The sequence below is a fragment of the Streptopelia decaocto genome (assembly GCF_964273445.1).
Source record: "Streptopelia decaocto genome assembly, chromosome: 3".
Lineage (NCBI taxonomy): Eukaryota > Metazoa > Chordata > Aves > Columbiformes > Columbidae > Streptopelia > Streptopelia decaocto.
Window position 1 is genome coordinate 104,428,274 of NC_138656.1, and position 27,777 is coordinate 104,456,050.

At 38.3% G+C, this 27,777-nt stretch overlaps 2 protein-coding genes across 6 annotated transcripts in view; both read right to left on the reverse strand.

The window, feature by feature from the left end:
* KIDINS220 (kinase D interacting substrate 220) overlaps positions 1 to 13,570 on the reverse strand; it is a 75,129-nt gene extending 61,559 nt beyond the window's left edge. For all 3 annotated transcript variants that reach the window (XM_082047547.1, XM_082047546.1, XM_082047545.1), the window contains exons 1-3: positions 13,435 to 13,570; positions 5,959 to 6,105; positions 769 to 867 (exon numbers count right to left, since the gene is read on the reverse strand). In XM_082047547.1, coding sequence (XP_081903673.1) covers positions 769 to 867; positions 5,959 to 6,066 — 207 coding nt within the window. In that variant the 5' untranslated portion in view covers positions 6,067 to 6,105; positions 13,435 to 13,570. The remainder of the gene's footprint in view (positions 1 to 768; positions 868 to 5,958; positions 6,106 to 13,434) is intronic.
* Positions 13,571 to 16,510: 2,940 nt separating this feature from the next.
* MBOAT2 (membrane bound glycerophospholipid O-acyltransferase 2) overlaps positions 16,511 to 27,777 on the reverse strand; it is a 99,054-nt gene continuing 87,787 nt past the window's right edge. The window contains exons 11-14 of one of the 3 annotated variants that reach the window (XR_014183741.1): positions 26,466 to 26,598; positions 23,775 to 23,926; positions 20,058 to 23,202; positions 16,511 to 19,563 (exon numbers count right to left, since the gene is read on the reverse strand). Coding sequence is in view for 2 of the 3 variants with exons in the window: in XM_082049414.1 (XP_081905540.1) it covers positions 22,980 to 23,202; positions 23,775 to 23,926; positions 26,466 to 26,598 (508 nt within the window). In the remaining variant the exon portion in view is untranslated. Of the gene's footprint in view, positions 23,203 to 23,440; positions 23,553 to 23,774; positions 23,927 to 26,465; positions 26,599 to 27,777 lie in introns of those variants that run through there. The other 2 variants (XM_082049414.1, XM_082049415.1) reach the window with 2 other exon arrangements.

The following is a 27,777-nucleotide window of genomic DNA, read 5'->3' on the forward strand; positions in this document are numbered from 1 at the left end:
TTTTTTAACGACAGGTTTCATACCTTATTTTTCCTGCAAGTCTATACTGCCAGAATTAAGTGAAGGAAAAAAAAACAAAACAAAAAACACAAAACAAACAAACAAAAACACATGCAACCACCTTTTCCTGTTTATCACTCTTCATTGGAATGTACAGACCTTTCAAAACTTTAGCAATACCTCCGTCCTATTCACCCTTTCTGGGCATCCCTCACCTAGAATCAACCTTTTTCGCAAAGACAGGAAGACAGCTCATAACTCTGAAACCCTTCTCTGCTGCTGTTCTGACTTTGACCCAAAATAGTCCTTTAACCTAAAGTCTCTCTCAATATTTATTGAAAAAAAAAAAACATAAAAATGAAGGAAAAAAACCCTGCATACCACAACATCACCAAGATAAACAAAAATCACTTGGACTCATCTTTGATGCTGTATTTCTCTATTCCGCCAATCTTTTCACAGCAACTACTGCCAATCCTATTATTACAGCTCCCTAGTACTAACTTCCCAGGAGAAACAGCAGCAGCATACAGCAGAGACCCTCAGACATTTAAAACATCTTAAATACCCCCATTCTTTATGAGGAATTGAATCAAAGGAAGGCAGAGCGAAGCAATTTTACATAAGATTTCTCTTATATGTCAGCATTTTCCACCTTTTTTTTTTTCCTCCTCCCCTCAACACTCACCTAAATACCTTTTATTTGCCTACATCTTGATATTTTTCCTTCCTCTATTGTTAGTTATCACATAAAGCACTAATACTTACAGCATCTTCCAAGTTGCAATTGGCTCCCTTCTTGAGAAGCTCCTGGACAATTTCTAAATTGCCCTGTTCAGCAGCCAACATGAGTGGAGTCTGGCCATTCTGAAATCAAAATGACAGGAAAAGTGATGCACTGGGATATAATGCAAACAACACACATAGACCAACAATAAAAGGCCAAACGCTGCAGAGGAACGTTGTTTCCAGTTTTTAATTGCCTGCGAGGAGGATTGTTTTCAAACCACACAGTAAACTTGCAATAAAAATGGAGAACATATTAAAACCTGTTCCATAAGAGATTAAAAAAACAATGCAAAACAAAAACAAAACAAAAAATCAGGCCTTAAAAATGGTTACAAAAAAAAAAAAGTTGCATTGTTAAATATCTTTCTTTCTGAATCATTTGCCCACTGAAGACATCTCTGATACAGCCTGTTACATCTTTAAATCTTGAAGTACCTCAGTCACACTGTTTAGAAATGAATAAATATATAAATTTAGTATAGGAACCCCAATGGCCATTAAAACAGTAAGACTTCTTGTTGAAGTCTTGGAAATAATAGTCAAGTATATACTACAGTTTCATCTGACAGTATACCAAATATAGACATCACTCTTGTCCTCTGCAACACAGGCTCTGAACTGGCAGCCTCATCTCAGGGAAGATGAAAGACAGAAAAGTTGGTTTATTTGCCTTCAAGAACATTTTAACAGTCAGGTACAATCTGTCACCCCTTGATCAGTTTATTTTTGTGTCAGCAAACTTCTCTTCAGAGCTACTCACAAACAGAAGAAAATCCTTAGATACAACTGCTCAGCATGCTGAAAAATAAAATTTACTAAATTTGACAGTAATCTGTTATCTCAACAAATTTAACAAATTAAGATAATTTTTCCTGACCTTTCTTGTGTCTTTTCTCTGTACTACATAAAAAACCACAAATTACCTAGTCTATAAATAATACAGAAGCTACATGTTAGAAATTATATACCAGCAATCTCCCTGAAAAGAATAAAAATAAAATCCGAATATGGTAAGGTCACTAATCTTTATTAGTAAAATCATAAACAGTAAGATTAATAAAGATATTTGATGAGTTCTTTCCACTCTCTATGTTAAAATAAAAAAAAAAATAAAATAAAGCACTGATTCTTTCAAAAAAGCTTTCTGGTCCATCAGTTATTCTCTAACTGGTCTTCACAGAATCTTCCCTATGACATTATGGATAAGCAACAATATTACTAGTGACAGGATATAACCCAATACCTAAGGCTGTGACAAGTGGCACCACATCCAGCTGGAGGCCAGTCACTAGTGCAGCACCACAGGGGTTTAACCCCTTCAGTAAGGGCCTGGGCAATGGGACTGAGTGCACTCCCAGCAACTTCACAGCTCATAACAAATTGAGAGGAGCAGCTGATGCACCAGATGCTTGTGCTGCCATCCAGAGGGATGTCGACAGGCCAGAGAAATGAGTGAACAGGAACCTCATCATACCGGGTGTAGGTGTCCAGGTTTCTGTATCAAGGTCTTTGTGAAGAGAGGCTGGGAGTGCCCCATGCAGTTGCAGAGAGGCTCTGGTATTCTCAGACAGATGTAAAACTTTTCTATTGTAGCAATGAAAACATCATTCCCTTCTTGCTAGGAGATTCTCAAATATAGCTTCAATTTTTTAGCAGATCATGGAGATTTCACCAAAGAAACAAAAGGTAACTACTTAACTACTGTGCCTGTGGCATCCAAGTTAACTCAAAATTTGTCCAAGAGTCTAGAAACTCCAGAAGAACTAAATGCTCGTATTTCTCACAAGCGCATCAAGTACTGTTTATCTGTACACCACAGCTAAGCCTAGGTATTGGAATATCCAAATTATAAAGGGACACACCTGTACCTTTTTAGGTAAGTCATTCAGTAGTGATATCGTACAGATTAGCTCTCTCCTGTAGTCCATGAGAGAACAGAAGACTCTGAATTGAAGATGCAGAAGGTACTTCAGTATCAAGAGTAAAAGGAAAGGCACATCAAAGGAAATTGTAGGTTTTTAGGATCAAAATGTATCACACAAGTCAAGCATCTATCATTAGCTGTTAAGTAATCAAGGCATCTGGTATTAGAGAGAGAATGCACAGGGAGAAAGGACATGCAGGGGAATGGCAAAGAGACTGAGACTTGCTCCACTTAACTGGAACTGCCAGTGCTCCTCCAACAAAGCCATCCATACACAAGTTGACTGGAACATCCCAGCTTTTCCGGGCACTGATCACAGTCCAAATATAATGGGTTGGTAATAACGTGGGTGATCCCAACACTGGACAAGTCACTGCAGCCCAGGAGGTCCTGGTACTAACAAACCTCAGCTTGCCAGCAATGCCAACTCTGCTGGCACTCGAGCTCCTGTTCTGGTATTTTGTCTTTACCCGAGAAAAGATGTCTTGGCAGGTTCAAAACTGGAAACAGAATTGCACTCAATGCCAGTAAATTCCAATGCAGAGCAAACACTTAAACAAAACTCCTATTATTGATACATATAAACAGTCTCACCACACCATGGGTTTAAAACGGATGCAAACCATACATGTCTCCAGAAATTACCTTCTCCAATGCAATATACTAGAAGACTGAAAAATCAGCTATCAGGGAACTGATCTCTGCAAAAAAGGCAGCTACTGAAAGCCAGGAGTGCACTTAGTCTCACTAAGAAGAGAAGAAAAATTTAGAAAAGAAGGTGAAGGCAGCGACATTGCTGATAAAGTTAACACAGACTGTCAGATCTCAGACATGTTGTTGAGAGGAATTACCAGCAGAAGGAAGAGACTATTCCTCTTCTCAGATACACTGCATGCCAGGTAGTGAGGTTCATGTGTATGCTTTGAAACTTAAAAATTCTCTCAACTACCTCAGCATATGTGCATACACAACACGAAGTGAATGTGCTGACAAGACAGAAAACTGTCCTAAGTGAAACCAGATCTAATAACTACAGTAAGGCTAAATTATGTAGATGGTTTTCACATTTGCATTATGTTTTCTGGTTTTGAGTAATATCTTGCATTCTACAATTTCTTGCCAAAAATACTGTTTCCATCTTAGGCAGGTTTTAAAAAAATTAATGCAATAGAACAGGCATTTTCTCAGATTTACTTTAAAAAAAATTAATTGCAAAGTCAGTTTTCCATATGCTACAAGGCGAGTAAAAAACTGCTTGGACTGTCAAACTCAATGGGTAAAGGTCAACTGTTCACAGTAACTAGTGCTCAGTCGAGAGGGTTTGATTTGGGGCTAACATCACAGCATCTTCATCAACAGCCAGAACCATGAAACAGAACGTGCTCATAGCAAGCAGACGGACTGCCCCAAACTCGGCAGAGCGGTCATTATGCTTGAGAATGGGGATGCTGTTCAGAAGGAATCAAACAGGCTGGAGAAACGGGCTGACAACTCTCCTGCAGTTCAACAAGGCAAACGCAGAGTCTGGGATGGGCTGACTCCATACAACAGTCCTGACTGGGGACCCCACACTGCAGAAATGGGCACATGGTTCCAATGGGCAATGAGGACCAGGAGTCAGCTGTGCACCCTGAGGCAAGGAAGGCAAAGTAAATCCTGGTCTGCATAAGCAAGAGCACAACTGGCCCTCTGCTCAACACAGGCGAGGCTGAACCTAGAATACAGTCCCCCAGGTTGGACTCCTAACAGTGAGAATCCCAACAGAGAGATCAACAAACTGCAGTGTGCAGCAACAGGGTCACTCAGGTGGTTATGAGACAGGAGTAGAAGACATGGAAGCAGAAACTAAAAGCTGGATTTTTTCAGGCTGGAAACAGAAGATTAAGAGGAGAAACATCAGCCTCACACTACCTAAAGGGAAGAAGATTCTTAGAAGACAAAGGCAGATTCTTCTCAGAGATGCACAGCAAAAAGACAAAAAACGACAGTCACAAGATACAGCAAAGGATAATCCAATGAAACATAAGGAAAATGTTTTGAAACAAAGAATATTTAAGCACTGGAGCATTGCCCAGAGAGGCTGCAGGATTTACATGCTTGAAGGTTTTCAGATTTTGATCGGGTAAGTCCCTGAGCAACCCGATGTAACTATGAAGTTAGCCCTGCAATTAGGAGGAGACTGAATCCAGTGACCTCCAGAGGATTCTTCTATTCCGAATTTTTCTATAAATCTGATTCTCTGAATACGCTGTTTAAATCAACAAGGTTCCAGTTCTACAGCACTGTTTAGGAAATCAGAACTAAAAAAAAAAAAAAAAAAATATTAAAAAATATGTAAGCTGTACATTCAGATGAAAGAAAAATCCATGTGCCTACAAACCAGAAAATCTACTATAGAAGATTAAATTAGTCAAATCATCTAAGCTTATCTGTAAAATACACAAAAGACATAATTGTGTATCGAGGTAACCTGAATTTTAAACATTGTGCAAACCAATGTGGACATTCACTAGCAACGAACATTTGCATGAATCAAAACCTCCCAGGAAACTCTTGGGAAGCTTTAGTGCAGTATAATGACCACACATTTGCTTAACTTGCTGGTGGTGATACGCTCAAATCAGACTAAATGAGATGGCAAAGCAGCAGCTAATGATTACCACACTATCCCAGGACTCCAAATAATCCACATTTCAACATCCTACTGGGTAGCAAGACTTCTTGTGTAATTCTGGTAAAGTCATTTAATACTCCTTGTTAAGTCTACACTTACCTTTTGGATACATCTGTTGTCATCCACATGAGCACCTGCTCAGAGCAAATTGCAATATACGCTCTTATTCAGATCACATAACAAAGTTTCTCCTGCTTGGAAACCAGGATGTGAGACAAGAGTTGTTATCCCCGGTTTCACCCCAAAATGGACAGGGCAAGAATGCACATGCAGCTGAATTTGTGAACAAAGAAAATTCCTAGCCGCATAAATACAGATATAATCTCCATCCACAAAGTAAGAACAGAGCTGCAGTTCCAGCTCAGAACACTCAGAAAACAAATACAATTAAAAGTGATGAGGTGCTGACAGAGACTGAACCCTGTGTGTTTGGTCTGTGCAAAGGTAAGGAATCAGTTGAAAATAAAACTGAAATTTGTATCTTAAATAACCAGTGTGATCTCACTATTATTCATTCTGTAGCTAACAAGCTGAAATATGAAAACGACCTTTCAAAAAAAAATCATCTTACCTCGTTTCTCTCATCTACATCCCTGCACTTCTCAAGAAGCGCTTTCAGAGCAGGAACATTTCCTTCTTCTACATAGGTCAACAGACTCTGACTCATCAGACTTGCCATCTTTGTACAGTATTTAAAATGCTTCTATAATAAAGTTATCTGTGTTTCAGAAAAGGAAAAGAAAAACAAAGCATAAGTAAAGGCTATGAGAGTTAACTTGAACATTAAAAAGCAGGAATTGTACATGCCAACAAGTTATTGGTTGGGTACTAATACCCACCATTCTCAACAAAATATTGTGGAGACATGGGCATTGAACTGCAATAAACTTCAAGGAAAAGCCAATTGCTTAATTTTTCTAGGTCTTAGAAAATTACATAAATTATTCCGATTTTTAGGTATTGTCTACATATGTATTTTGAATTGAATGCATAGTAGTCATTCATTTGCATATTCTTCTGCATATATAACATTATAGAAATACCTGTGTATTTTACATACTTCATATACGCTACTTATTTACAATACAACCCTTATGCTTTATATACATAAGCAGAACATTGAGACTATTCAGCAGCATGAATTTGCAGCCTTATGGAACTCTGAGAAACAGCATTTATTAAATCAGTTATCACCACCTTTACCCAGACATGCCTGCACGTGATGGCACGTTGTTAACTTGCCAGTCAAACTTAATGTAGCTTCTGTTGACTGATCATGTGTTTTTAACCTCTAGTATGTAAGACAGGAAAGGTTTTTCTTTGTTAAGGCAGTCCATTAAGAATTGTTTAAGCTTTCTAAAAGAGCTGTTCAGATAAAGAGCAGTAAAACTGCACCACATTTATCTAAATATGGCTGCAGGGGCTGAATTATTCACTGCACCTAAATCAAGTTTCACAGGATAAAGAACAAGTTGTGGGGCTAAACACAAGACACCACCCACCCCATACCACCTTTCTCCTCACCAGCAGATGACATGATTGCTCGCTTTCGGGATTTTTCTTGCATGCAGCATAACAGCACAGAAGAAAATCCAGCTTAGTGTTAGCTACATCCCAATGGTCAGGCTGTTCCCCACCAGGAAGAAGCCAAAGACCAGTGGCATTCCCAGGCAATGGTTCTAACTTTTATTTTCACATAAGAGCAGCCAGTGAATTTTTCTGCACTCCCAACTGAAGCGGAACATTAGCCAAGAAGTGACAAGAGGAAGCCAGCTGGATCTTCACTACACTTAGCATGGATAAGTTAGTTTAGATTTAGAGATATAAATAAAACAAACAATCTAGCTCTGCCTTAAATTGCTTGCACGGATTGTTAACAGTATTACACCATCCTTTCTCCCTCAGCAATTAAGTACATATAGATAAACACACTGCTGTCGAGATATGTTAGACACAACCTGAGCTCACCTATAGCACCACAGCCATCAGGTGACCCACATACAGAAATGCCTTGAGTGTAAAAATGTCAGCAAAGAAGCCAACAAGCCCAGTTCAGTTAACATGACAGCAGCTCTGGGTACACGTAGAACTTTAGGCACACACAAATGTCTAAAAACAATGGAAATCATAAACTACATATTTTAAGTATGTAAGCAAGAGAACATGAGAGGGAGAAGAGTGAAAAAGGAGGGACTATGAATCTCACTGTTAGACTTGGGCTTAAAACTGAGGTTGCACTGAGGCTGAGGGACAAATTACAAAGAGCATTTAGGCATCTGAATTCTTCATACTCCAAACGTCCACATACCATCAAAAATACACAAATCAAATTGTATCATTCAGATGTTATTTAAAACCCAAACCTAAAATCAGTTTAAAAAAAATATTTCAAATACAAAGCCCAGCAACAATTTTACTGGGCACTGTACAAATAGCCAGTCTCTCCTACAAGTTATAAATAAACTAAGGACACAAAAGGTCTGTCATGTTTACCATACAGTTAGAGTACCAGCCTGCAAAGGGGGGTGAACAGTACAATGGTGGTGTCATATAATTGTCGTTATTTTTTTCAGTAGGAGGAAGAGCTAATTGAGAGGTTGCAAACTTAAAAAAACCCAAATAACACCAAATATGAGAAGTTGAAAAGAAACAGTGATTGTAGTGACTCAGTGCCCACACACAGGCTCCTACTGCCATTTCAGAAACAAAAATACCAGAAAAGTCAGCATCTAGCCTGGCAGCCCAGAGCAGCACGCCTCCCTTACGGCCTGCGCCAGGATCTCACAGCCCTATGCAGTGTCTGGAATATTGTTGGGCACCTAAAACAACATTAGACTTTCACATGCAGGCACCTGAATTCCTACCACATTTTTTTACATATTCCAACAAAAATGCACAAACTGTGACTTGCCACTAGCTCCACTGCTCCCACTGACATTTTCTCAGCTCCCTGTGCAGTGTCCCAGCTTCTCTCCTGTAGCTGTACCTTAAACTCCCATCCTATTTTCCATACCAGATACTAAACTGAAAATTGTATTAAAAATCATAAGCAAAACATGACTACAGTGTCTCACCAAATGAATTATACTCTGTGGTTACTATCAAAATTTCACCAATTAATTCTTGGCTAGTGTGAAAAGGAAAAAAGTATTCAGCATCACTTCCTCCTCAAAGTGAGGTTCTTCCCTTGATGTTCCCCACAGCCGTATTTCAAAAAGCCCAAGGCAGCCCTGCTGCACTGTAGATAAATATCCTGCTTCAGAAATCATGACTTGAACTCCCAGTTATCGAGAGAGAGCACGTCCTGCCTTAATGTAGATCTGAGTCCTTAGAGGCAACTTAAACCTTTGACTAACAGCAAAATACCTGAAGCTAAGGAACAAATCTAGAGCTGCATTTATAAAGTCCATGTTAATGTTACTTTTCTAAAATAACAAAAGCTTTGCAGGTGTGAACCATCTCCAAGTATATTAGTATTATTTGTCACCTATACTTCACTGTCATGTAATACCCCCTTCTTAGAATTAATAACAGTCTATTTCATAAAAACAAGAACAACAAAATCAAATATTATAATGATGAATTTTATATCCTCATGCTTTCATTTGCCACTTTCCAGACAAGCTTCTTAGGGCATCCAAAAGATTAACATCACTGGAGGGCTTTAGGAAAGCACTGTTTAGACAGTCAGTAACTGAAATTTCCATTTAAAATGCAATCTGAATTCACCAGGTTAATCTATGCATTAGTATTCTTCTCATCCTTAAACAAACACAGCAAATAAAGGGAAAAAAAAAAAAAACCCACACTCCAAAACAAAAACAAAAAACCAAACACACAACACCCCAAGCAAACAAACAAACAAATCGAAAAAACCCACCACCCTGCCACCAAATATACATTAAAAAGGTGATGGTTGTTAGGATTTTTTTATCCCCCCCCCCACCAAACATGCCTGAAATAAGGCTGAAGTCAATTCACCATGCTTTCAGTCATGACAGCAAGTCATTATAAATTGAGCACAGCCACAGCCAGTTCACCTTTTCATTAATTAAGGTTGATGCTATTATGTTATTAAAATTAAGCTCTGTACTCAAAGTTCATGTTGGTTCTGGATAATAAGGTGTGGTTTCCTCCAAAGCTTAAGATTTCTTTTAAATGAAATGCATCAAACCAAGACTTTGAGGTACAGTCTTTACCTACATAAGTGGCTCTGTGGCTCTGGCCCCTCCAACAGAAAAAGTTCCTGAAATGTATATTCATGCATGTGGGGGAAAAAACAAACCACCCCCCCCAACGCATGCCACCTAGAACAAACAAACAAATCACACATAAAACCAAACACACACAAAAACCCACCACACACCTCAACATCTTATCCTTTACCAAAATAAAGGATGAGCTTAATCCCCGCCTATTTTCATAAATCTAGTGCAAAACCAGCACAATTCAAGACCACCGAAAACATATAGAGCCCTTAATTGCTCAGTTAACAGTATTTACTTTGTTGTTTAACTCAGTAGAAGTATTTTTATAATCTATAGCAAACCTTTCAATTAAAACCAGAGCCCATTTAGACACTGATCCCATTTCCAATGTGGATTAATGCTGTTTTGTTTTGTTTTCCACCAACATAAACCAATTCCCAGTCCACAAACCAGCTCTTCATCCACAATCCAAACTTCCAGGCTTGGAAATCTCACAATGCCCTCAAGCAGCAAACGCTGGTATTTTATAAGACTAACAGCCCAGCAACAACTATGAAAAGATATATTAAGAGCACAACTGCTCAGGTGAAGGTAACATTTACACAAGGATTAACCTGGTTTTGTAAGGTGCTCCTCTTGAGCTGAAACACACGTTATCAGTGTTTTGGAAAGACTGCAAAAATTTGCTGATGTATAAAACTTTTGTTTCTTTCAACTGCATCAATACTGACTGCAGAGGTCCAGATAACTCAAATCTGCAGATATTTAATGTATTGTCAGAATCTTGTATCAGTTTCTAAGTACATACAAATAACCCACTATTACACACCAAATTTTCCAAATAGCACCATTTTTTTGTAGCTCTCCTCCATATTTTTTTTTCAGTTGTGTGTGTGAGCTCTGATCATTTATGAATAAATAGCAAAATTGGTCAAACACTAGTGTTATTGATAATACTTTATCTTCTTGATTTGTTTTCAATAAGTAAAGGTTGTAGTGACATGATAAAATTCATATTTTCTATCATATGATGAAAAAAATTGTTGCCCTCTTTATAATGCGTTTCCTTCTGTTTCCAGATACCGAAGTCACCTTCCCAACACACAATGCTGTGGCAGATCTTTCAGTTAACTGTAAAGGGAAATAACTACAGTACTGCTGATATCTGGGCGTCTACAAATCAGATACGGAAAGACGCAGTTTTTAGCCCTTAAGGACTGGAAATACCATCTTTTCCAATTAGAATTTAAAGAAATGTGGAATAGAGAAGATTTGGACATATAATAATGAGACTACTATAAGTTGGTTTCATATTCTTACACATTGTTACACTTTATGATGGCACGAAAACAGAAAAACAAGTTGGAACATCGCCGTTACTCATGCTGCATGGAATCTCACTAATACAAGCATTACCCATCCTTTATGACACTTTATTGTAATTACTTGCTAAATGGACATACTGCATAAACATTAAGATATCACAAGCCAGGCATTACATGAAACAGTAAATATTTTTAACTATTATATTTCAGTAGGGACTGAGTCAAGCAAGATTCTGGTTAAAGAACAAACTTTCAAAACAGTTGAAATAAGTCTCTAAAATATTAATTTCTGGTATTCAGCAGCAGAAAGAAATAATAAATCTAAGTTTCTGTAAGTATCTTGCACCCACATCTCTAACACCTGAAGTTCAATTATGACTAACGATCTTCCAATGATTTTCAGCTTTTCCTTATTTACCTGGGAACATTTATTCTACTTCTTTTACTCAAACTCCTGTAATCCAGATGAAAAACATTCTAATAGATTACATGATTCTTTGTTACTTTGTATCAAAGAACTAATAAGTGCAACTAGAAAACATTAAAAGACACAAAAAGATAACTAGAGACACAGACATTCTTATTTTTAAACCTGTAACAGACAGAACAAAAAAAAGTTTGCACAAAAGGAGGTCACTACAGATGTAACCATTACTACAATACATTGTAAGAAATACAGAAAACTGGAGATATGCAAGTAATTTTTTTTCCATTTCAGGCACTCAATGCAACTGCCATTTCCAAATATTGTAGTATTTCTATTTTTTTTAATAAAACAATTGAGACGAGAAATTACATCCACAATACTGGAAAGATGCAAACACGTATTTAAACAAAAAGCCACCGTTGTCATCTGATAGCAACTATCAGACACGTCTATGTTCTGTCCGGGTTAAAACAATTAGTTAAAAGAAAGGTTTTTTGAAGTGTCTACAATGGGATTTAAGCTTTATCAGAGAAACTACCTTTAAGATAGAATTTAAATATTGCCAATGAATATATGAATTCCAAGAGGAAAAATTTAACTCCTGTACAAAATACAAAACACACAGTCCTACAAAATATAATGTCAGGTTTCAAATATTTCAAATGAAAGTAAACAGAAACAGATATCAACAGTAAGCTTTTCAAGACATTATACCAACCAATATAAATCAGTTCTGTCAAAATCTGTACAAAACACAAAACTGCAGCAAGAAAATCTACACCACTATCTTATACTGTCTCACAAAGCAAACACATTTCTCTGTATCATAAGATTGAGGGTTTGTTAGTCACGGCCACAAGGTGTATGACAAAATCTAACTTCTGGAGTATTTCTGCTTACAGAAAAAGTCAGTTGTGATGAAGATTTTTTTTTTTTTTGTTAAAAGATTTAAAAATAATTGAAGCCACTTTTAGGAAGCTACTGTCACAAAGAATTTAAAGTAATTTTAATTTCTTTATCATGAAGTTACTTTAAATAGCCACCATTTCAGAACAAAGAATAAACATTTATTCAATAGACAAATATGTGGGTTTTTTATGTATTCTGGCCTGATAAAAACCTCCTTTTAATTTTTCCATTTCTTTACTATTTGAACAGGGATGGGGAGGAGAGAGGAGGATGTGTCAGATTACTCCCATACTTCAAACACTTTTCCAGCAAAAAACATATTACTGTATTACTTCAGCATCAGTCCTTCATCAAAAGTTACAGACCAGAAAACAGTTTCCCGGACTAATTTTTTAGCATGTACAAGAAGTAGCAAAGCCCTGCCCTTATGGGATTTCACTACTCGAAGTCAACTTCTTCAGCCGTGCCCGGTGACAGGACCAGAGGCGATGGGCACAGACTGAAACCCAGGAGGTGCTGCCTGAGCAGCTGGAAACACTTTGTGACTGTGAGGGTGACCCAGCGCTGGCGCAGGTTGCCCAGAGGTTGATTCTCCACCCTTGGAGATGCCCAAACGCCACCTGGACATGGACGCGGACAACACAGTCCGGGTGACCCTGCTGGAGCAGGGGCTGGGCCGGGTCCCTTCCAGTCTCAACCACTCCGTGATTCTCCACCTTGGACATGACACCAGACTCTTCCGCCGGCTCCAGCTCCTGTTTGTCTCCCCAACAGGTACAAAAGGCTCCCGCACCCCCGGGGCGGAGCGGACAGAGGTACCGGGCCGTGCCTGCGGCCCCCACGGCCGGTTCGATGCCCGGTGAGGTGTCCCCGCCACCCACGACCTATGGCCCTGCCCGCCCGGCGCTGCCGGAGCCCCCGGGGTGGGACGGGCCGGGCGGAGCGGCCCCGACAACATCCAGCCCGGTCTAGGGCCTGGCCAACACGCCGCCCCTGGCCATTAATCCCCCTCCCGCAGCGCGTCCCCTCGCCCCGCCGCTCCCAGGCGGCACCGGCGACGGGGGCCCCGCGGCGCCCTTTGTTTGCAAGCGGGAGCGCCCCCTCCCCCGTGCCCTTCCCCTGTCCTTCCGCGCCCGACCCGCGCTGTCCCCGCTTCCCGCCTTCCCCTCACCACTCACCTCACAGCCGGCGGGACTCGGCCCCTGCGGGCGGCTCCCCAAACCCGGCCGGAGCACTGACAAGGAGGGAGCAACGCCGAGCGCTCCTCATTTCCTCAGGGCGGCGGCGGCGGCCATCTTGTGTCGCTCCGCCCTCTTCCCCACCCGGCTGGTCACGTGGGCTGGGGCGGCACCGCCGTGGGGCAGGGCGGCCGCGGCCGGGCCCTGTCAGCGCGCCGGGAAGCCCTGAGGGCCGGCGCGCTAATTACCGTGTATAAACAGCTAATAACGGGAATTAAACAAAAAAACACAAACAACCCTGCCCGGCAGCGAGTCACCGCGGCGGGAGGAGGCGCTGACTGAGCGGGTCCGGGCGGCGGCACAGCCGTGGGGAGCGCCCGAACCAGAGCGCCTCAGCATTCACCCGGGGCTGCTTTCTGAAAGAAAAGGGGGGCAGTTTTTATTAACAGTTGCCGTCTGATAGATAAAACAAGTGTGGTGAGGACTGCAACTGGTAAACACGGGAGGAAAAAAAAACCTTGCCACAAGGCCTGACGTTGAGCAGCGGCCAGCGCTGCCATGGCCGAAGCGTCTGTGACCCCTCAGCATGTGCTCTGTGTGGTGATCAAGTGCATCCAGTGACCAGAACAGGTCACTTCCATCTTCAGCACAGCCCAAATCCGCGATACCAGAATGCTGCTTTATTTAATTCCTTTGGGTAACTGGATGAGAGATGATCTCTAATGACTACAGTAATAACATCTCCCCCAGAGCCCACAGAGACTGGCTTAAACCGGGGACAGTAACAAAGGGCCATAGCCCCCATGTTCAATGCTGCAAAATTAGGGATAAAATTTAGTAAGAAAAAAATAAAGGGGGGGAGGAGGGAGAAAAAAAAAAACCCACATCACTTTCAAGTAATTCTTACCCTTTTTGTTTAGCTGCCCTCATAACAGATGTATGATTTTTAATCTTTTTAAACAACTGAAAAGTTTAACTGTCGCAGTAACCAAGCTTGTCTCAGATACGGAATTGCCCCACTATTTCAGTTTTCGACATCTATCCAACACAAATATAAACTGAAGATTATTGCTGTGCTTTAATTATTATTCTACTGATTGTAATTACTATAATATTTAAAACTGTTTTCTTTCCTTCCTCCAATTTCCTCAACTTAAATTGATAAAAATCCTGATAATGCAAAATGTATATTTTTGCCATCTGACAGACAGTTACTATGAGGAGATGCTGTTATGGAGTAGAGCACACAGGCAGACACGCCACTTACGGTTTATCAGCCTAAATGGTAAAGTAGGCAATGGGCGGTAAACCAGGAGGATTTGATACAAAGGCAAACCTGTTTCAAGCAAAATGAAAGCTGGTGTGGAATTCTTTCCAATGAAGTAAGTTATTAAATTACCAAGCAAGTAATTTAGGTATCCCATCAGGAAATCACTGGGAAAACATTGCTTTATGCATGTGTAATACAAGAGTGTTTTTCTTTTCAGCTCATGCTCGACTTGTATTTAAATTTCTTATGACAGCAGGATAACTAGAATAAAAGTGCAGAGAGTCCCTTTACTGCTAGAGTTTATTTATTTGGAGAGATAATTAATAAACCCAACAAAGAAATCACTCTTTTGGTACCACATATGACTGTCCTAGGAAGATCTGTAAGATGCACTGGCAAACCTTGCCAAGGGTACAGGTCTCCAGCTCTAATCTACTAAATCGGTTGAAGACACCTTCCCCTAGAACTACTTCTGTATTCTGGACCAAAACACCCTGCATGTTATCAGGAAGTTACTCAGATGGAATTCAGTTAATTATAGGCACAGGAAAATATCTGCTGGCTCCAGGATGTTCTTAATCAGGATTCTTTCTGTGCAGTACCTTACAAGAGCAGAGTTAAAAATCTCTGTTATAAGAATAATCATATTAATCAAGTATTAACATCCTGAAGTAGCAACAGAAGGCTTTTACCTTACTCTGTTCAAGTAAGTTTTTCACTAAATGCAGTTCATTAACATCCTTTTCATACTACTGACCCACACCATTGTGAATGCACATTTGAGAAGGTGATTTTCATGGCAGTTAGATAGCATCTGGTTGAAATGACAAAAACCACCAGAGCTTCTATGAAAATTAATAAAACCACATCTGTAGTCCTTTATGTTGAAATGGGAAGTATTTTTAGGCTCCACAACACAGCTTGCTAAAAGAGAATTCTAAACACACAAGACTTAAAAATTCATTAATACAGCAGGGTCTTTCAAGAGACCAACACACACATTCCAGTACTCCTCTAGGGTGGGGCCATTTGCAGAAACAGATAATTGTAAAGATATCTTTACAAAGTTGCATGGGCTTAACAAAGTTTGTACTGAAGCAGAATTAATACCAGAACAAGACAAGAGAGTAAAAGCTCCAGTATGAGACAGGAAGCAATGGAAACAGCCTTTGTTTAGTAGTGACATATAATGTCCCTTATTTTCTGTAACAACCTAAATGCACATGGTGAGGAACTTGCAGGTCACGGAGTCTCAGCCGCGTTCCTGTCACCAGCCAACAGAAACTGCCGTACTGGAGCTCTAGTACTCAAGTTTCAAAAAGGAAAAAAATGCACATGTATGGCACACATTTGTTTCTGCTTCTCTGAAATTATCAATTAAATAAGCAGCTTCTTCAAAGCATCGATTTTGATTTGTTAGTTATGTAGTTTCCATGTATCAAACTAACAACATCTGAGCTGTCATATTTAGAGATAGGGCACGAGGCAGCAATATGCTTTGACATGGATACTTTAAAGCTGCTTAAGCACCTTTCCCAAGCAACAAGAAGCTAGACTTGAAATTCTGTTTACCAGCTCTACTGGAAATAATTATATGCATGTATTTGTATATAAGCTCTAGACAACAAATGGGATAAAAGCAATTTTGAAACAGAATACTCCAGCTAACATAGTGTAAATGCATGCACTGTTATGTTTAGTAATCTATACAGTAAAGGAGAAGCTGCATTAAAATAAGTTTGTTCTTTAGCCCTCATTAAAGCCAGACAGACACCAAAGAATTTAGAATAACAACTTCACTTTTTTTAAACTACAGTTTAATCAGATTTAAAGACACAAATTAGAAAAAAACATTTATAGGCAAGTTAAAAACACCTTTAAAACATAAGAGCATGCTGCTTCTGCAGCACTGCTGAGACAAATTAGAAATCAGTAATTATTAAAATATCACAATCACAGTGTAACTAACAGTGGTATTTTAATTTTACCATACACTAACACTTAGTTTATGGATCTGTTGAAAAATAACACCTTTTTAAAAAATATATATTTTGCAATAATAAAAATGAAACTCACCAACAATGCATTATAATCTGAACCAGGAAAGGCAAATTTAGGAATACTGTAGCTATCCACTTTTAGGGGTGCTTTCTCACCTTAACATATGGGTAGTTGGAGGCATAACTACTTCTGCATTGAGGTATAACTATTCCCTTGAATGTGTAACCAAGGCAGGAAAGAACAAAGTTTCATATTTTAAATTCTTAAATTGAATAACTTATTACAACATCTTCAAATAACTCTATATTTACCCATCTTACACTATTTTTCATTCAATACATTTTGAATGTTCTCTTCTAACTGATCTAGAACACATCTGAGGTCTGGGATTTAAGAATAACTACCTAATTACTATTGTATCATTTTTGACACCTTTGTCACAGTAAGACACATCAGAAGATTCTTCATAGAAATAGCAAACACCACTGGACAAAAGAACGTACAAAGAAATGATGTAAAGAGAATTGATAAACACATAGAAAGGCAAAATACGCGTAGGCAAATACTCCTTAACTTATCATGACAAAAGGTTGTTGCACCTTTAATACATCTTCTGGCGCTATTCTGATGACCGGTCTGTCTCTAGGCACGCTGATTCTCTTATTTTTTGTTTCAGATTACATCTTCACATTTGGAAGCCTAATCTGAGACCACAGACCACAGCTGTCTGTTTATATGACATATTGTTGTGAAACCTAAAGGAAAAGCCAGCTTGGGGTACTTCTTCAGAGGACAGAAGGAAGGAAGATTGTGCAGAGGTCTCTTTTGCCAAGAGGTTTGTTTGGAATAAGGTGCTGGACTGAGTCACTATTAATAGGAAAACTTTCCTCCGAAAGTGGCCCTAACTCAAATTTCAGTCATATATCTGAAGTCATATTTTGTATTCGTAGCCTTCAGCAGAAGGGTTGGTTTTGCAACTGGGCGGATGAAGCCCTTTACTTTTCACTTGAAAGTGTAACGAACAGATTCTGTTTTCACTTTAGGAAGCAGAAAGCTTAATACTCTGAGAACAGAGCCCAACAGCCTTCAGCAGATTTACTACACAATTGGGGGGCTCAACACTGGCCTTACATAAATATTGATATGCCCTATTTTAAGTATATTTATGCACACTATAAGTAACTACAGTTTGTCAATTCATAACATTTACACAATGCTCATATGGATATGCACATGGATTTAGGTAATCTAAAAACGTCTAAAACCAAAACCAGGCCTAAGTCACTGGACACATAGCTAATATACAGAAGATGATGAAGTGGAAAAATCTTCTTTTGCACACTTGTATAGCTAAAGTGAGCAAAGTTATGGTCTAAATATTATTTAATGGGATGAAAATTCTTATAGTTGATAGCTTTTGTAAAAAACATACTAAAAACTCATCTCCAAACAGGTTTTTAAGGAATTAGTGGGGTTTTCTTTTGTTTAGTTTTAACTGTCATAAGGAACTGTTGCAATATTTGCAGTTCTGACCTTGCATGGTGACTTCACGGATGCCTGGATTTCACGGTGTTTGCAAAATGTCCAGGTTAAGACAGCAAACACATCAAAAATCCATGTAGGTCTAACATAGAGCAACTGCAGCCTGGGTCACAAGCAAGTAGACCCTCTGTCAAGCTCTGCATGGGGGATCCTGTGGCAAACCCTCCCAGCCACTGACAGGACACAATCCTACCAGACACTTCTTCTCAGACAGCTTTTCAACCATCACTATGAAGAGGGTCAAGACCAACAGTGCCAACTAGCTTAGATCCAGATAGGTCTGGTCATCCAATGAGAGAGTATCTGCTTAGATACTTAACTCAGCAGAGCATTTAAGCACTTGTTCAAGTACTTACAGCCAACTGATTTTTGTAATGGGAAATTTAAAAAGACTCCCAAGTGGTCTTCTGAGTATTACTGGACCTAAATAAATACATAAAGGCTAATCATGTAATGACATGCTGTAATGAATCAGCACAGAATCAATGTGTTTTTTTATACATAGAGCCTGCATTGTGTTAAAATCCTTACATTTGTTTCCATCTGTTTTTCTAACACTGATCACTTTTCAGCATAAATGGCAATATTTCAAAATTTTCATTTGAAACGAAAAACTCTCAAACCTGATTTGAGAATTCAATGAGAATTACAAAGTGAAAGACTTAAGGATAATGGAAATGAAGGCCTAAATTTTTGTAAATTGTGCTTTTAAATTTCTTTGTCATTCAAAGCCAACTTATAAAGTTGAGCATGTGAAAGTTCACATGTAAGCAACAATGACACATTTACAGGCAAACACAAGGACATATTTGACCATGTATTTAAACAAATTGTTAACAATTTGTTTGCAAAGCTTCTGAGAGAAAAATTCAGGCTCTGTTAACATAACTTTTGATATGAATTTGACCGGAGGTGAGGATTTCATAAAGGTCTCCTCTGCCTCAGAGGGCATTTTACCACTAACCAAATCAATTCTGTCAACAGAGGCACAACTACCTAGTGTGCATCCTGTCACACAGCCATAGCATTTATAGTCATATTGCTTATGCCCACAGGGGGAACAGAATGAGTTATTTAAGTGTAAAATTCTTCTAATAAATAATATAGTGGTAAAACTCATACCGCAAGTCAGTGTAGAGCAGGGAATACACAAAGATCTCTTCATAAATTCTTCTCACTAATGTATGATTTGTTATCAAGAGCATATTGAAATGCATACCAATATTTTTACATGGTAATATATTTTAAAATGTCACCTATTACTGAAATCTCATCTGCATGTCAACTGAAGGAATGGCCGTGGAAGAATTAGCTTCCTGAATAAGAAGGGCATATCTGTAACTGTAAAGCCTTCCCAATTACAACAGTAGTAGGCACCACTGGAAGTATTATTTAAATACAATATATATATATCTCTTTCATTAATACAGAATCATAAAGGTTAAAAAAAGCTTAAGCAAGCAAATAGTTACTATCAGGGTGACTACACTGACTAACTAACATTTACTCATTAAGTGCCTGAATGAATTGTTCACAATAGGCAAATATCTGCAAAGCACCATAAAATTATGAATGATATGTTGTATTTACTTTTCATAGTGTGCTGATCTGCAATACTGAAAACACTTTTACCTCTTGGATATACATTAGTTAGTAAGTGAAAGAACACTCAAAGCCATGTTTCCTTCATGCCCAAAACATTCCTAGGAAATTTACTTTCTACTCTTTTTTTTTCAGCAAGAGCAATACTAAATTGCCGCCATCCTTTCAAATTCAGTATTATAAAATATGTGTAAAACCTAAAAATTACCTAAAGCGTCGGGGCTGGCTGCTCTTGACTTTCTGACTGAGTGGATAAAAAGGATTCAGTGTGATAGCAAGGCAGAAAACTAGTAAAGCAGAAGGAAAGCAACAACTACAAAACCCCAGTTTGACTAAAATCAGAGCGCTGCCAATTAAAACAAAAAAACCTCTTTCCATAGTCCCCAAGACAATTCATTTGCATTAAGAGCAGATTTTGGTTCAAGTACTTTCATATTGAGCAATGACATTTAAAGGGCAAATTCTAGGACATTACACTTAAAAATAAATTATGTGCAGAACTAATTAACTGTCATAATCTTCTTGTGTTGCAATTATTTAAGGGGTTGAGATCATAAAGAAGAAAGTAATTGTACTGCACGCAGACACCAGTCACGTCCAGTTTTGAAACCCATATCTTACCACTTGTGCTTGACTAAAGCCTGTACGTATTTTCTTACCTGTTATAACTTCCCCATATACAAAAGCTCTGAAGAAAACTCTCTCTGTGAATTCACTCACACTGAAGTACCAGTCTGCATTATCCTAAGCATGCTGATCTTCTGGGAGTGCTTACAACTGTTTTTATATTTCATAATGAAGAAATAGGAAGCCTCCATCGCACATATGGGCACAGATGCCAAAACAAGAAAACAAGAGTACCAGAACATTAATGGGGAAAATGGCACATTAGATGTTGTACTGGCATCCAAAAGTGCTTGTTTGGGTGGATACGTAGACTGCACCAACAAGATGAATTTAAGTTCCACAGCAACAAATGCTGAAAGAATCAACCCTAATTCTACTTGCCCACCCAGAAATGTGCAATTCTAATTTATGTAAATATCTCTTCAAGAACAGGAGGTGGAAAAATGTCTTTCCTGATTCTGTATCTAATAAGGATAATCAAACATAAGGAACTAGTGTGCCCTTATGTATAAACAACAGAAGAAACCCTAATGCCATTCCAAAGAGGCAGGTGACAACCACAGCCCCATGGTAAAGGGAGGTCTACTTGGGTAATCAAAGTAAGGATTTAGGTGTCACTTTTTTTTTTTTTTTTAAGATAATACAACAAACATCCTTGCCCATCTAAACAAACTCATCCACTTCCAGATTTGGTTCCCCCTTTCTAACTGTGTAGGTTAATTACTACTAACCTACGTGTATGAAAATGTAGGTTAACCTCCTGGGGTTTTAGGCAAGGAGCCCAAGGCCAGACACAGAACTATCACAGCAAGGAAACAGCTCTGACCTTACTTAGATCTGGTTCTTTAGAGAAAGTCAAAAGTATGGAGACTGTTTTTGCATGGTACTATCCCCAAAGCTGAGGACCGTCGTTGCACTTCTGGTACTAAGAATATTCACCCCACCAGTGCCAGATTATTTGATGAAAAATTTAACGTTCAAAATATTATGACAAAATTTTTCTCATTCATTTCTAGGTTATTAATCAACAAGCTGCATTATTTTTCTCTGGTAGTATTTTGTGTCAGTTTTAAAGCTAAAAAAACGCATGTGGATAAACAGTTTGTGTTTACTTAAAAAAATTACACGAAAATACAGAATATAAGCAATTAAAATGTAGCCCTTTAACGGTAGTACTCTAGCAGGGACCATCGTCACAATAAATAGTCTGGAATAGATACAACCACTGCATTATTCCGTTGACACACTTCCAGAATTCAGTAAGTCAAATATTCTGAAGGATTTCTTTCTTTCACTGTGTTACCCACAAATATGGTGTGAACATTGCATCTAAAATTCTAATTTAAAGAAAAAGCTTTTTCTTAAACTCATCTACTTCTTGGGATAAAGGGCCATCAATTATCAAGCATACAGAAATTGGTTCTGATAGCAATTTCACATTTGGCTACCTATGCACTAGAGCTCAAGGTAATTTTGCTATTTTGTACTGAAAGCAACATTAACTATCTACCTTATGCCTGGGAAATCAAAACAACTTTAAGTATTAAATACTTAAGTATTAAAAATCTTCTGTTGTAAAACAGTTCTATTCTAGAACAAGTGTTTCTGGTATTTGAGGGTAAAAACACACTTTCATTGAAATCCTGGTGCTTGCACATTGTCTTCTGTGTCCCACTGCTGTCTTTCCTTCGCTGGCTGCAAAGCCCACCTGGCAGTGTTTCATTTTTTTTAGGTACTTTAAAGTAAAAGAAACCTACATTAGAGCTATGAAGCCCTGGAAAAGGTGAACCTTCAGGTGTTTTACTTTTTTTTAATCCATTCAGAAGGGCTATGTGTCATTATACTCTTTATCAAAGAAACCTAACTATAATTTGGCATCAGTAATGTTTACAGTTCTGTAATGTACTGTAATAGTTTGAGATACTTTAAGAAAACCCTCCAAATACTGAGATGCTTATTGCAATTCCCTTTTAAAGATTCAAAAGCCTTCTAATGACTTCACATTTCCTATATTTTTCTTCTTTATAGCGTATAGTATTATATATTTCAAATATGCTTTCCACATAAAATCAAACTTGAAAACATCCACTTAGAAACAATATTTCAGTAAATAGAGGGTTTAAGGCAAGTCATTAGTTTGGAAAAATTCATTTCCATTTGTTAATCCTAGATTGACACAATTTTATTCCGCCCCATCAGTGCCTTGGGATACACAACGTACATTCAGCAAAGGGCACACATATGACCCTATGGACATACGCTGCAAGTCCTGAGTGCCCATTGAAATAATGGTAATATCTTCATATAAGGCGTGACCCACAGGGACATGGCATGGGAGGGGTTAATTTGTTTTGTTTCCAGTCTTGCTATTGTATGTGATTTTCCTAGGTAATGCATTCTTTTCTTACTAAACATCTTTGCAAACAAATACAAACCCCTTTAAAAGGTGCTAAAATGGGTTTCTGAAAACATACAAAATATATTCATCATAGTATTTCCTCAATCACTGTTTTAATGCTTGATATCTGCAGGTTACTTCTTGTTTCTGACCAAAACTATTATTTGTTGTGGAATAACTGTTCTTTTGCAAAAGATTTTCTTCTTCTAGTTTTCTGGACCACAGAGGCTGGACACTTTCATGCTTTTTACTTCCTTTTTGAGTTCTTTTCAATGGAAATACCAACAACACCAGGATGCTGGCAATATGAAGACAGAAATAGCAGGAACTAAAAAAGAAACAAAAATAATAATTCAGTAAAACTCTGATCACTCTTACAGGATGCTTAAGGAATAAACTGTAAAAACCTACTTGCATACAATAAGACAGAAAGACATTTATAATTCCTTTAAGAGCAGTCATAAGGGGGAAATCAGAAATGAAGTTTCCCTCACATTGCTTAGGGCTGTAACAGAGATGTAAATGAAGACAAGTCGCCTTTCAGCTTCTTTTCACAAGTTAACTTTTGGGAAGTCATTATCTAATCTTGCCATAAAACAGTTCCTGGATGTACAAGAATCTCAAAGGTGCCCTCTGTTTTTGTTTATGGTGAGTGCTTTTGTTTGTTTGTCTCTTCCCCTGCCCCAGGAAAAATAAGCCTATTATGACAGGAAAATGAGAGCACTTTATGGTTTCTCACACACAACAGAAACTATTTTTGAGCACTAGAACAGAAATGCAGTTTGCTCGGCTAACAAATCAATCTTATAGTTATCACTAAAAGAGCTTCAGAAATCTTATGCCACAGAAAATACTTCTATTCCAAGTTAAAGAAAAAGGAAACAGGTAGAATGTGCTTACCTGTAAAAGGTGAAAGAGGGTTTTACAGAGAGCAGTACAAATGGCACAACTGTGTAACTTATTGCTAGTTGAGTTGCCATCCATGTTATAAAATCATAACATAGTTTAACAGCAGGAGATTCAACAAAATAGTGTCTAATATTGTTTCTTATCTGAAAAAAGAGATAATAGTAAGTTAGCTTAGGAATAAACTTTGAGAGCTGTCTTAAAGTGTTGGTTGCACTTCTACAAAATTCATAGGATGAATTTAAACGCTACAGTTTGGTCAAGTATCTTTGAACTATTCAAAACGCCCATCAACTTCAACAGCAGTCAGTTGAAATCCCTGCCTTTTAGGATAGGGCGCTTCACCCAGCACAGGAATTTAAGAAGTTAGGAATTTAAGCAGAATTTAAGTAAATGAATCCACCCCCTCAATCCCATGCAACTTCAGACTGCTTGTTTGAACAAGGCAAACACACTATTCTACCAAGCCATTCTGTAAATATAGTGCTGGAGTAAATGAAAGCCAGAATGTTTCTGTTGAAAGTTTCTCTACAGTAAGCCATTTTCAAATACTTGCTAATCAGGTATGTTTTAGGAGAAGTAAGAATATACAAAATGACATATTTCAGGAGTCTTAATAACAACTAATATCAAGTGGAACTACTATAAAATGACTCAGTTTTCTATGCCAAGTCTTCTTTTACTCATAAAATTCTGCTCAAACAATGGAATATCAAAGGTATTAAAAAAAAATCCGAAACCCACATGAGTTTGGGTTCAGTTTTATTTAAGTCTTCAATTAAAAATACTTCAGTAGGTCTTCACCCCTCCTTCCTTTGACTGAACTGTCACCCTTGCTCACACTTTTATTTGCTGCCAAGCCAAGATGGGCTCAGTTCAGCCTGTGTGTAGCTTCGTATCTCAGTTGCCACCTTCCAATCACCTCCACTGAGGCCACGGTCTCTGGAAAGTTACACACCAGAGTACACAGTTCAGCTTCTGCAACCTTCATTTTCTTTAGACCTCCTGGTTCTAAAGAACATAGCCAAGGCGGTTCCTGCCAATTTCATTCTTTACATTAAAAACCTTTTTTACCTTTCTCGTGCATCTTGCCCCAATTCCCCTGTAGATACCACATTCCCACTCAGCCTTTTTTTTAGTTAAGCTAAGTAAAATAAGTACTAATAATTCCAGCCACATACTCTTCATCCTGCCATCTCCCCCTCCAGTTTTCCCCTATGGTCACACGCAATGACTTATTCCCAAGTTCTGTAAAACTTGGGTGAAGTTTCACGTAATTTCCTGTGGAGAAATCTGGTATTTTAGGACTTGAAGGACAACTTTTAAAATAAACCTATTAACTGTCCCTAGTAAACACCTGATCATGAAACAGGTAATGATTAAAGGGAGTAAAACTTGTTGAATACACGCTTAGGCAGGACAGGAGAAGAAAGTGTGGATTCAGAGCTGCCACATTTTGCAATTAAAGGCTAGTAAAGTTAAATAATAAACATGCTGAACTACCTCTAACATATCAGTTAACATTAAGTGCCTGTTAACAGAGAAACTAACAATATTTTTATTTAATAGCCTACCAATTGCTATATATGAAATGTGAACACACCGCAGCTGACTAGCAAAGCCCAGGATGAAGTGCAGTGCGAGCACTCCTGATTCACTGGACTCACCTTTTGGGGGAATACAACAACTTTTCCCTGTGAACTGTCCCTGAACCTTGGCTTTTGCACCAGCCTCTGGCTGATAAATGTCGTAAGTTCACTGTGATAGAATCTGGAAAGGAGTAGGGAGCTATACCTATTGTAAAGACAGGAGTCAGTTCTGTCAAACAAGGACGATACCCACATCTTTGCAAAGAAAGAGGAGGAGCGTTTGGTTTATTACTGTTAGTAACAATCTTAATGTGAAGTAACACCTTCCCCTAGCTATTATAGCAACAAAGAGCAGTCTGTTTCTTTTCTCATTCTCCTGGTTCTTTCAAACAGAGAAGCAATCTGTTACGCTGCTCTGCACTGACACCTAATTTGTTTGTTCCTCTTTCCTACTGAGTAACTGATAAACCTGCCTCTGTTCTTATCATACTCAGCTTTCTCAAGCAGAACTGTGAGACACTTCTTGGCAGATTTGCTGGTTCCATATGGTTCTGAATAGCAGCTACAAAAGCTTGTTAATGTGACTGCACTGCTGGCTGGCCGATTTTGAATAGTAACTGCACTAGAGATTTTTATCTGCTGGTTGAGAGGGAGCATTCTTTAGTTACCATCTCTACAGTAGTACTGGACAGAAATTAGGGAGGCGGCAGACTCCAGAAATATATAGTATTGACTCCAAAATTTTAAGCTACTCAGTGATTTTTTTCATCATCAGAACATTTTTATAAATGATCCTAAATAACATCATCCTGTTCAGCATGGCACAGTAATACATGATCAGTTAATACAGAGGAAGAGCTTCCAAAAAAGATACGCTACAAAGATTTTACAGGCTTTGTACAGTCTTGCTTGTTTCCACCAATCAACGTCTCCATATAATTAATCTTTCCCACTGCTCTTATAACTAAAAAAAGTAAACACCACTATCAGACAGACTGTGTATCAACTGTAAAGTGTATCTTTGGATTACAAAACATGAACAATTTTCTTTTACAAAAATTATTATCATTTAAGAAGATATTTGGTTGGTACTTACAGCTCGTGCTGCTAGTGTCATTAGTACTCCTGTTAAAAATGTTAAATAATATCCTGGGTAAACGCCATGCCAGATGGCAGAAAGGATAAAGGTCTGGATGGTCGGGCTGAAGGTGGCTCGCTCATAGCACACTCTAGCAAATCAAAGACAATTCAATATAAATAACACCAGATAAATCACCAACAATCTTCCCAGCTACCATGTATACTTCTGGCAGTTTCATCTCTAACATATCACTTGCAATGCAATTGCTGTTTACTATTATTTAATAATGTTGCCACTACATTAGGATTTACAGAAAATATTATACTTACAGCTATACACAGCTCCTGATTTAACCCCTCAGTGCTAATCTATGCTCAGTGCCATCACATGTGGTACTTACAATGACATGATAAACAAGCATCCAAAGATGGTGGTTGGTGTTAATAAGGAATCTTGAACCATCCAAGAACACATCTGAAAAGCTACACTGGAAGGCACAAACTGCCCCACAAACTGTTGTGGTGATGTATTTTTCATAAAATGAAATCAGCTTATAGGAGAAGGGGGAAAGTAACAACTACCTTCAATTTCAAGTAATAGAGAGTACAGCTGAAAATGTGTCTGTGTAGGGCAATTAGGTGAGCATGATGATGAAATTACAATTAATGACTCTAGAGATGCAAGAATATCAAATAAGGAGAATGCTGAACTCTGCTATTTAAAAATAGAGACTCTGAATTATTAGGCAAGCTCCTACAGTAAGGAATTCTAGAAGGAGGAAGGGAAAAAGGAATCCAAGAAAGGCAGTTTCTAGAAGACAACATGAAATGACACAATGACAAACCATCATGATGTGGAAGAATGATAGGAAACATGGTAAGGTTCTGATATGGCTTCATCAAGAGTTCTTTAATGTCTTTAATGATCTGAAAACCAAAAAGTAATAGGAAATATGGAAACAGATGCACACTAACATGAAGCAAAAATAAACAGCACAAGCAAGCATGAACACAAATCCAAGGCTAATATACAAAAATGAGTTCTGTCTAAAAAAAAGCCGTAGACAGCAGTATGTAAAAAGGTCTTACACACACATAGCAAGCAACAGAGAAGAGAGTGCACATCTGTTATTCCAAGAAGACAACAAACTAATGATACAGAGGGCTGAAACATTCACTACTAATGTAACTGCTACAACTTCCGTATATACAAAAGTTGCTGAGATCAAATGATGCAGTCAGTGTTAAAGAGCAGAAGGTAAAAAGGCAGGATCTGAATAGGTAAAGATCAAAAGTGTATTTTGCTAATTTAGTTTTTTCAAGTCAAA